We start from the raw sequence: 11,377 nt of genomic DNA on the forward strand, positions 1-11,377 counted from the left end.
CCGTATTTCAAGGCAATTCCTAACTTTTTGATTTAGTGGCTAATTCGTATGAATTTGTACGATCTCATTTATACAATTCAGTATGATTCGCTTATGAACTAATGACAGTTGGGTTTAGGGGTGGGGTTAAGTGGGGCGCCTACTTTTAAAAACATTTTTGTATGACTGAACAAATTTGTAAATCGAATTAGCCATTAAAACTTACGTTTCCTTGTGAGATAAGGCTGCTATACACACTTTGGGTTCAGTCTTTCCCCAGGTTTATGACATAATGTTTTTATATCAGATTCAAATAAATTAAACATGCTGTTATCATTGGATTCATTATCCCAATTTCAAGCTCAACTGAAAACCCACTTACTTAGATTAGCTTATTTTACAACATTACTGTTTTATACTATTGTGTTATTTTATTGTTTTGTGGGATATTATGTATTGTTTATGTATGATAACATTGAGTAGTTTGAAAGGTGCCTGAAATAATTTTTTTTGTTATTATTACTATTATTATTATTAAAGTGAATTTTGGATTAGTTTTGATTAGTCAACATGAAATGCTTCACAGACAGGTTTAATCGATTGTCCATGGACATTCTTTGCATCATTCTGTCCTTTTGTGCATTTGTCTTTAATGGATGACCAGCTTTTTCAGAGAATTGAATGAGTGAGTGACATTTTAAAGATCCAAAAAAAAAAAGTCAATGAAAAATGGAAAGACCGGCTGCTAGTTAAAAGGTATTTGTCAGATAATTAAGGATATGATTAACCAGTGAGGTTTCTGAAGTGAATAATTTAATATAGGACTAAGCAATGAACTCAGAATTCAGGTCATTGATGATTGTTCTATTAGATACAGAACAGAATAGGCAATCCAAAAAAACTCCATCCAGACAAACAAAGCACTAACGCTTGCGGTATGAATGCAGAATGTTCTACTTTTAGCCAGAAAAGACCTCTCACCCAAATCAAGCCCTAAAAAATTATATATAAGCATCTATAAATATGAGATTACTTTAATGTCTGAAATACCGCATACACAAATGTGTTCTTTTACATTTTATTGGAATGAATATGATAATTGTATACCATTTTCTGTTGCATTTATCATCCTTATGTTGTTTTGCATGATTACATTCCTCCAATGTTATGCCGAGATTTGCTTAATCATTTTTTTAAACGATGTTGCAAATATGAACATTAATAAACATACACTAATGACAATGTCATCATTCCCATACAGATGACAAAGTCAGACACGAGTGGTGGCTCGTCACTGTTAGGGGCACATTGGTAAATTTTGCAGCAAACATTGTATTCTGGTCTTCGATTTCAGGTAAGACTTTCCTTAAAATTATTTTAATTCTGTTAATGGCACACGATGGCAAGATTTGATCTAGAAATCTAGAAAACCTTTTGTGATCATAACATCATAACTGAAACTGATTCATTGATTTCTGTTTTGTCCAGCTCTCTACAAGCATGTGTAATTTATCCTTACAAATCAACAATTCAACAACCAGTTTTGAAGAGACTCAAAAGTGGTTCTTGTACTGCATTTGTCAGGGACATTTTGGTACTCTTGTCCTTTTTGTGGCTGTAGCATTATTTTTATTTTTGGGAACTCCAACCCACTGTTGGACCTTCTGGTTATTCCTCCGTGGGAATATCACACCCAACTTGGTGTTTTCACTTAATTTCACATTAGTGGACCTAGTTTTTTGCATTCTAGGCTGCATAGACTTTGTTGCTGCCCTTCACTTTTCAGTAACAAGCTTTCAGCTGTCATTGTTTTTCACTGCTCTTTGCTGGACTGTCAGACCTCTTCTCCAGATCTGCATTTGTCTTGAGCACTATCTGGCTGTGATTCATCCAGTAACGTTTCTGAGATATAAGGACCTGCAGTACAGGATTGCACTGGCAGCAGCAGTTTGGCTAATTGGACTAGGCAACGGTTTGAGGGTCATTTTCATCAAACAAAACTTTTTTCCAGATCACACATTCTTCTTGATTTTTTGGATTGCAGTGATTACCACCTCTTTTTGTTGTGCTTCTGTCCTTCATGCACTAAATAGTTCAGGACCTGGGGATCGAAACAATGTTCAAAAGACAGAACAGGGCAGAGCTGTTGGGAATCAGCAGAAAAGAAATGCCTTCAGAATAATTTCATATATTTTAATGTCCATCCTGGTTTCTTATTTGCCTCAAGTAGTAACCTTTATTACACTCATAGCTAAAATTAATGAGGAGACCTATATGTGTAATGTTTTTCCATTTTGTCTGTCCATCACCGGGATTTCTTTAGTAATTTTACCTCTAATTAATATGTATAAAAGCTATTTGAAAAAAGTGATCTGTTTTTCAAAGTGTGGGACAATGAAAGGCAAATAAGAAAAACGTTTATTGCAGCTTTAATGAATTTAATATTTTAGATCTTAAAAAAGCAAAATGATGTGACATTAAGAGTAATTGCGTTTTAGAAACTATTTCGACTGAGCTAAATCTAATGTCATTCGATCAACTGTACAAACTATAATTTTACCTATGATAAACTATAACTTTAACTAATTATAACTAGGACAAGAAATTAAAAGTCATATTTGAGGCTTATTTTTTTGTGTGTACTATAAAAATATATTATATCTAAAACATATTGTATACGGTATCTAGTATTGTATTGTATAGGGTAGTAATATAAACTTGGCCAACCACATTTCAAATGTAAAGGATAATGTACATTTTGTCTGTCTGCTTACCACATTGCTATTCACCAAATAAATAAACATGTATTTCATGCAAAAGAAGGAAATTTGTTGTTTATTGATAATCAAGCCATCCAAGATGACTATTTCTCTTCATTAAAAGTTTGAGGAGGAATAGAAAATAATATCAGCTGCAGCAGTTTGAAATAAATGATACAGACCCACATTTCCAGAAAATCCCACAATTACTTATCTGGAAATCAAGATAAACTTATACTTTATAATACTTTAAGACTGATTGTGTGATTTTGGAGCCAATTGTATTCAGTAAATAGGTTCATAAATACCACTACATTTATTTGTGAAGATAAGAATAAAGCAATAAATTATATTTCAATTACTAGGTTTAAGCAAAACAAAATCAAAAACCCCTAATAAACAAAATTCCCAAAATTTCACACAAAGATGACTAAAAACCTTTTATTGACTACTTTTGACTGCAGTTTCAATTTCACATCAACCCTAACAAATGAGTCATTAGAAAGTACAAAGTTCAAGTAAATATTTTAAATGAGAAAACAAGTTGTTTTGTGCTATACTATGCTATAGCTTGTACAGTTGCTATAATTTGTACACTTTATTATAAAACATTCATTATGCATTTACTGCATACACAAATGGCCCAGTTCCATATGTTGCATGGTTTTGAGGGTATGAGTTTGATACAGCAGGAATTAGTAATTAATCCCAAGTGCTTGGCTTTTCTGTTTATTTTGAACAGGCAGAAGTAATTTGTTAGAGTCAGCTAATGAACACATTTTTGTGTGAACTATCCCTTTAGTATGCCAGAATTTAGGTCCATCAATCTGCTTTTAATGCAACAGCAGTAGACAACTCATGTTCAGTCACTGCTCTTTTATGTGTGAGACCAGACTGGCTTCTGCACTAAAGAGATGAGACTGTATTTTATATTTCCATTGTTTTTTTAATGTAAGCATTAGGCATGGGGTGATAACCTTTTTCAAAGTATACCATGGTTGGAAAAAAGTCAAGGTATTAAAACCAGCAAATTTTTTATTTATTTTTTTGCTGTACTGTTTCTATGGTATACATACAACATAGTTTTTAACATTTTTTTTTTCTTTTTTCGTTGTTTAGGACAACAGTATTTCCAGCAGAAAAGATCTTTAAAAATGGCATTTAAAACTGTTAAGAAATCTGTGTTTTTGAAACTAAGACAGCAGAAATCAATGATTCATTTGAATTATTTAGTCTGACATGTTCACTACTCTAAAATATTATAAATGTTTCTCAAAAATAAATATATTGTCTTCAAAGAGTAAAAAAAGTTTTTGTTTTTTACCTAGAAATTTAAAAAGCACATATTTTAGAGCAGTAACACAATACCGTGAAACCATGATATTTTTATCCAAGGTTATCATACCATCAGAATCTTATACCAGCCTGCCTGACGGATGTCCGTGACCAATATACACTCGCATCTTTTGAAGCACCTCAAACATGACTGCCTCTTTTTAAAGACACTGTGTAACGTGTGACAATACAGAAACTTTCTGTACTGCCCCTATTTTGTGTTTACTTCCTTTGTCACTGCCTTTTATAATGAGTTCAACCCCATTGGATGCTACAACCAATTACAATGATGGGAAATTATATAAAAGGGTTTTTTTTTTCTTCTGGAAGAAAGAGTTCTGACCTCCAGTGTGGGAGTGGTGTTTGCGTCACCAAGTTGCGTTGCGGGTGTGGCTCTGCCTGGGTCTGAGGAAGCTGAGGAAGAGATGCGGCGATGCTCAAGTTTTCACTGACTTGTCCTTTATAGCCACCGTAACACCAAGTTTCCTGGTAATTGCTGACGAGTGCCAGTCTTACGTTACCTTCGTGTTGCAAAGTTACCGGTGCGATGTGTGAGGCCACCTCCGAAAACGGCTGCCTGTTCATCATTTCTGTCCGTTCTGCCAAGTCACCTGCCAGCCAGTGAACTGCTGACGTGTAACCTCCTGACATCACCACTGCAAGCCTCTTGGGTCAGTTTCACTCATACACTTACATACATACATTCTCCACCCAACCTCCCTTTATTTTCATTTAATTAGTTATTTGAGAAATTTGAAAAGTTTTGTTTATTTATTTCTTGGTGTATTTGTTGTTGTTTTTTGAGAGGAATCTTTAACCACAGGGAAATTTAACCACACCTCTATTTATACTTTTACATGCATGCAGCACTGCTCATCAATGTCTGTTCTGAAGCAGTGGACCAATCAGATGAACTCGGAGGCGGGGCAACCATTGCGAGCTTCTATTAATAAGGGAAGGCAAGATGAGTTTATTTATATAGCACATTTCATACACAATGGTAATTCAAAAGTAAACAAGGATAAAAGAAATATAAAATACAGGTAAAAAAACAACAACAAAGAATAAAAAAAATTTAATTATAATTTGTTAAAAATGTTTTAAAGGAATTAAAAAATAATAAAAAGACAAAATAGTAAGGCAAGGCAAGTTTATTTATATCGCAGATTTCACACACAATGGCAAATCAAAGTGCTTTACATAAACAAGAATTAAAAAAAGACAAGTATAAGAAAATTAAAAAAAAAACAAACAATAAAAATGATTAAAAACAGATAAAAACAGATGAAAATGTGTTAAAACATTATAAAAGGTTATAAAAGAATGAAAAAGAAAAAGACATAATAGTGCGATCTGTCGGATGTATAGCACAGTGCTCATTCAGTAAAGGCACAGCTAAACAGATGTGTTTTAAGTCTGGATTTGAATGTGCCTAATGTTGGAGTGCATCTCATCATTTCTGGAAGAAATAATGGCAACATTTGCATCTCACAGATTTAGACACAAAGCCACATCAGGACAGACTGTTTTTCAGCAAAGTACACAAACTAAACCATGTTGCCTGTACCGTGACACCTAGGCAATTAAGATTTCTTCATGTTACATACATGTGCATTCATAAAAAAGTGCGTTATTTAATATATTTACTTGACTGATCAGCAAACGTCTTAATGAAAACACACATTTTTCCCATTGTCTTATTTTCCTTTCATATTTTCGATTAGCTTTGACAAACACGTAATGGGCTTCAGATAGCCCTCATCATACATCCTAAGTAGTGGTGATAATAAAAGAGTAATCCTAGTGGCAGACAGAATAACTGGAAAAGCACTACAGGCAAATAGGTGCTCACCGATTTGAGCTACACGCATAAAAAAAGCTATTACCAGAGGTAAATAACAAACCAATATAGATGCTAAAATATGAGAGATGATTCTGAAGGCTTTCCTTTTCTGCTGGCTCTCAACAGCTCTGCCTTTGTCTGTTTTACTGGGTCTGTCTTTGTTTCGATCTCCTGGTCCTAGACGCTTCAGAGCACAAAGAACAGATGTACAGCAATAGGAAATAAGCATCACTGCGATGCAGAAAAACATGAAGAATATTTCATCTGGGAAAAAGAGTATTCCGATGAAAATGAGCCTAAAACTGTTGCTCAGTCCGATTAGCCAGGAGGCCGCTGCCAGTGCAATCCTGTACTGGATGCGGTTATATCTCATGAACGCTACTGGATGAATCACTGCCATATAGTGTTCAAGACACAAGTAGATCTGGAGAAGAGGTCTGACGGTCCAGTGGAGACCAATGAGAAACAATCCAATCTTATAGGCTGCAACTGTGGTATACTTGGAAATAATTAAGTCTACAAGGCAATGAATGCAGTAAAACAGCTCCACTATAGTAAGATTCAACAGAAATACAGTGCTGGCTTTGATGTTCTTATGGATAAACACCCGGAAGGACCAGCAATGGATCGGTGTTCCCACAACCAGAAATAGCGCTGTAGTGATGGTAATGATTAGAGAGCCAAAGTATCCCTGACAAACAGAGTACCATTTTAAATTCTCATCTAATAAGGATGTGAAATTGCTTTCTTGAAATGATGAGTTATACATGGTTGTACGAAGCTGAGAAAAATAGTAAACACAGAGTCATTTTAATGATTTAAAATTAATTTCAAATACACAAAATTAAAGGCTGTATAATAGTAAAAACTGATTTTAAGGTCTATATTAAAATAAATGTCATACCTGGATTGATAAGTGAGTTTCTTTATAAAATGTGTATATGATCCCAACAGCACCAAAGAAGTCTAACTTCCTTAGTCCCAATGACACGATAGATGTACCTGTGCTAACATGATTGTCTGTGTTTTGCTTTATGGTCATGTTGCTTTTGTCTGTGAATGAATGTCCATATTTCAAAAATATATCATATATTTGTGCACACAAATCATGGAGCAATATTTAAAATGGAAATTCATGCACACATAATTAACATAGTTTTTACACACTGACATTTTAGTAGGCATTAAGAGTTGCCAAAAATGCTATTGTAATTATTTTTGAGGGTCAGTTCATGATTTATGTGTACTAAAGGAGGGGTAAGGTGAAAACTTTGTGTTTAAATAATAAAAAAACTACTCTTGCAAATCATCTTAAAAAATAAAATACTGACTTACAGTTTTCAGTAAGCCAAAGGCAACAGTTTAATGCTATGTCCCTGCCATGTCATAAATAGGCAAGGGATGATAAAAAGTCAAGCTTTTAAAACCACCAGAATTTTCTGATACACCATTCAGTAAATGTAGTTTTTTTTGCAACTATTTTATTTAGTTGTTTAGGGCAACAGTATATCTAGCAGAGAAGGACCCTCCACATCAAAAGCTATTGATACAACATATTTTAAATGTTTCTTAAAACAAAATATATTGTGTTCAATGCAGGACAAGTTGTTATTTTTTTACCCAGACATTTAATAAAAAGATATTTTACAGTAATCACAATACCGTGATACCGATATTTTTAGCCAAGGTTATTATAATCGTCACAATCTTTTACCGGCCCATGCCTAGTCATAAATACAACTATATCTACTGCTCACGGGTTGTATTTTTATTTATTTTTTTCATGTACAGTATGAGAACATGCCTTAATGTGTCTTGTTTTGTTAGGTTGTAATATTTTTAAAGTAATCATTATATTAGAACTGCTTTTTTAACAGGTTAAAGTTTCTTTTATTTGCATTCTTTAAAAAAAATAATAATGTTAATATATTTTTTTTTTATTTGGTAAAACGTCTGACCCTTTCTTTCATATTTGTAGTAATGGTCCTGCTCTGTTGACTTTACCACCTTAAATCACATTATCAAGTGGCAAATGTGCTGAAATCTATGAGCCATATTATTCTTCAGCTTGTCAAGAACCAGTTTCTTAAGGGCTACATGACTCAAATATACAAGCAAAGACAACAGAGGTTATGTGATGTGGGTCATCTCTGTAGGACTACATGTACCCGATCGACAGGATTCCCCCCACTGACATATTTAGCTGTAACAGAGAGCTAAATTTTTCAGACGAGGCTCGTGTAATTCAGTATGTTTGGCCTTTTAGAGGTGCTGGGTTAACATATCTATAAGTTAACAGGATAGACACTTCTGGTGGTATGTATATACAGCAAAAATGTTGTGTTAACTTGTGCTATTACAAGTTTTATGTTTAGTTTTATATAACACTTGCCCTTGACTGAGCAACATGGAAGTTCTCATGTTCCCACCTTCCAGGAATGTAGACAGCGTGATGAATATCTGTCCAGGAGTTGTAAATCAGATTATCCTATTAACTTCACACTATTCGCTGAGCGACATATTGCAGAGTGACTTCAGGTCATCATTCCACTCCTATAAAAAATTATGATCATAAAAGTTACATCTCGTGCTGTTAGCCCCCAGTGAGAAATGTTGAATGATTCAATCGGCTGAATGTGTAAATTTGAAAATATCCTGGAGTCATCCTGCATCAGATGATCATCCAAAAATAGGATTTACCTAAATAGATTTGTGAGCAATGTGTGGGAGGGAGGGATGGATGGATGCTCGCCACTCTTGGTATTTGAGTTTTAAGCCTGCTGGGGTCAAGGAGCGATTAAATGAAAAGATACTGTGATTTTCTCTCTAATATGTAGAGCAGAAATCCATCAGAGCTATCTGTTTGATTTTTATGTGTCTTTCGAATTAAATTGCATTTGTCTTCAATTCAAATCAAGTCATCATAACTTCTATAAAGATGGCGCTTTTTACAATGTAGATTCTGTCAAAGTAGCTTAACATACAACCCCAAATCAGAAAAGATTGGGACAGTATAAAAACACAAACAACAAAAGAAAAATGTGATTTCTAAATTTACTTTTACTTGTATTTCATTGCAGAAAATGCAACAAACATTATTAAATTTGTTCCTTATTTTCTTTATTGTTTTTTTTTTTTCAACACAATTCGTTCGAGATGAACAAAACTTTTATCGAGTCATTTCATTCATTTGGTTCAATTTGCTAAAATATTATTTAAATATCACAAATTGCTTCCAAACACATCTACAACGAGCCCAAAAGGTTGATTACACTACAAATAAGTCATAAATAGATTACCATAAGAAGGAGAAAATAATAATTTAATGTTTACCTGCTCTTTTGTCTATGAAGGTATTGTCTCTTTGCTCAGCTCAACTCTTCATGCCTTCAAATGTCAGTGGTTCGTGCACGTTACACTGACAGTCATAATCTTAACCAAAGTGCAGTCTGAGCCGATAGGAGCCATGATAATTAGTTCACCTTTCGAGTCTTCTGGTTCTTGAGGTGTTCGTTCATCACGTGACAGAATGACTCAAACCCGAGGACTCGAGAGGTGAACGATCAATTCTTTTTCCGGCTCTAAACGCATATGATTGGCCCGTGATGAACGAATCACTTAAACCCGATAAAGGACTCAAGAGATAAACGATTAAATTTTTTTCTGGCTCTAAACGCATATGATTGGCTCATAAGGAACTTATGACTCAAACCCGATAGAGGACTCGAGAGAACACATATGATTGGCTTCTGCCTTTCCGCGGTGAACGACTCAAAAGATACCACCTGCACAAATGTGCGCACGCACGCATGAACAAGAGTCACTCCCTGAGAGGACTCGTGGTTGCTGAGTCATATTGAATCCTGCAAATAAGTCTTAAGGTGGGCAACAGTACAGGGTCTTCGATGTCATATGCCAGATGCCTCCGAGCCTGGAGAAGTTGACGGCACTTCTGGACGTTAACAAAGGGCTTCCTTTTGGCACAGTACAGTTATAACTGCCATTTGTGGACGTAACTACATATTTTGGTACTTGGCAAAGGTTTGCCAAAGTAGTCCTGAGCCTATGTGGTGATATCGCTTATAGATGAATAACGATTCTTGTCTGAGGGATCAGAGATCAGTTGTTCAGCTTAGGCTTGTACTATTTTCCTTTACGCACTGAAATTCCTCCAGATTCCTAATGTTTAAAATTATGTTATGCACTGTTGAAGGTGAAATATCCAAATGTCTTCCTATATTTCTTTGAGGAACATTGTTTTTAAACATTTTAATCTTTCCCTCAAGTATTTGTTGGGAAACTGGCAATCCTTGGCCCATCTTTGCTCCTAAAGGACTAAACCTTTCTTGGATGCTGTTTTTATACCAAATCATAACCACAATCCCCTGTTGACATCACCTGCTTCAAATCACATCATTATTTAACCAATTACCCGAATACAAGACCCAAATTGCTCCTGTTCCAACTTTTTTTGAAATGTTGCGAGAACAAAAATTGCAATTTGTGTTTATTTTGAAATAAATAAATAAATAAATAATAAGGAACACATTAAATAATGTTTGTTATACTGTCTGCATTAAAATACATGTCAAAAGTACATTTAGATATCACTACTTTCTTTTTTAGTTTGCATTTTCCATACTATCCCAACCTTTTCTGATTTGGGGTTGTAGAGGAAGTTCTAGCAAAGAACTGCTTCAAAATGCTCCTGTTCAGTTGTCACAGATGAAGTTCAGTTCAGTGAAATGCAAATGTCACTTCTGAAAGCCAAAACACTGAAGAACCAGTCAGTGTGGCCTGTTAAAGCACATCTCCAATGTCATTAGAAAGCATTCATTTCTCCATGCTAATGTGTTAGCTGTCCTCAGACAGATTATTATATCAACAACTGGACCAAGGACAAACAGATCGTCTCAAGTAGACAGTGTTTCATCAGGACGTTCATCACCATGACAAGCAGGCAAATTTTGCTTTGGCATGATCAAGCTGAGAACAATTTACTTGCCTGTTGCTTTTAAGAATATATATAAAAAAATAATGACATTATCGGTTATTTAATTTCATTGAGTTCATTTTAGTGCATTTAAGATATTAAACCTAAGTATAAAATTTAAATCAGAGTAAAACCAGTACTTTTACATGTGCTTACCGAGTTGGTCTACAAATTAAAATAATTATACTATATATTTCATGGAAGCATGTCAAAATATTTTTTTAGAAAATGGTCATTTGTGTTTAAAAATAAAACAACATTATGCATCTCTAAAGTGTACTTGTGTTATGTTTATGAAAAACACTCTTTCAAGTTAAGCGCTTTCCTTTTATAATATTTGATCCAAGTATGCTTTTAACAAATGTACTTTAAGGTTTACTTTTAAGACTTAAGTAAACAAGTGGCACTCCTTAATCACACTTCTTTTTCACGATCAAAAAACAAACATTTCTGAGTTTCCTCAATGTA

General features: G+C 34.3%; 4 protein-coding genes across 4 annotated transcripts in view; 1 reads left to right on the forward strand and 3 right to left on the reverse strand.

The window, feature by feature from the left end:
* LOC147837451 (uncharacterized) overlaps positions 1-11,377 on the reverse strand; it is a 79,997-nt gene that overhangs the window by 56,403 nt on the left and 12,217 nt on the right. The window lies entirely within an intron of this gene.
* Positions 1-11,377, reverse strand: part of LOC147837457 (uncharacterized) — a 40,226-nt gene that overhangs the window by 16,979 nt on the left and 11,870 nt on the right.
* Positions 1,480-2,652, forward strand: LOC147837461 (uncharacterized). The gene has a single exon (XM_087238390.1). The coding sequence runs from the start codon at positions 1,480-1,482 to the stop codon at positions 2,386-2,388; it is 909 nt and encodes a 302-aa protein (XP_087094516.1). The 3' UTR covers positions 2,389-2,652.
* Positions 5,214-7,624, reverse strand: LOC147846959 (uncharacterized). Its single transcript, XM_087237464.1, has one exon. The coding sequence runs from the start codon at positions 6,683-6,685 to the stop codon at positions 5,771-5,773; it is 915 nt and encodes a 304-aa protein (XP_087093590.1). The 5' UTR covers positions 6,686-7,624; the 3' UTR covers positions 5,214-5,770.

This window comes from Danio rerio, chromosome 1, assembly GCF_052040795.2.
Source record: "Danio rerio strain M-AB ecotype USA chromosome 1, GRCz13ab, whole genome shotgun sequence".
NCBI lineage: Eukaryota > Metazoa > Chordata > Actinopteri > Cypriniformes > Danionidae > Danio > Danio rerio.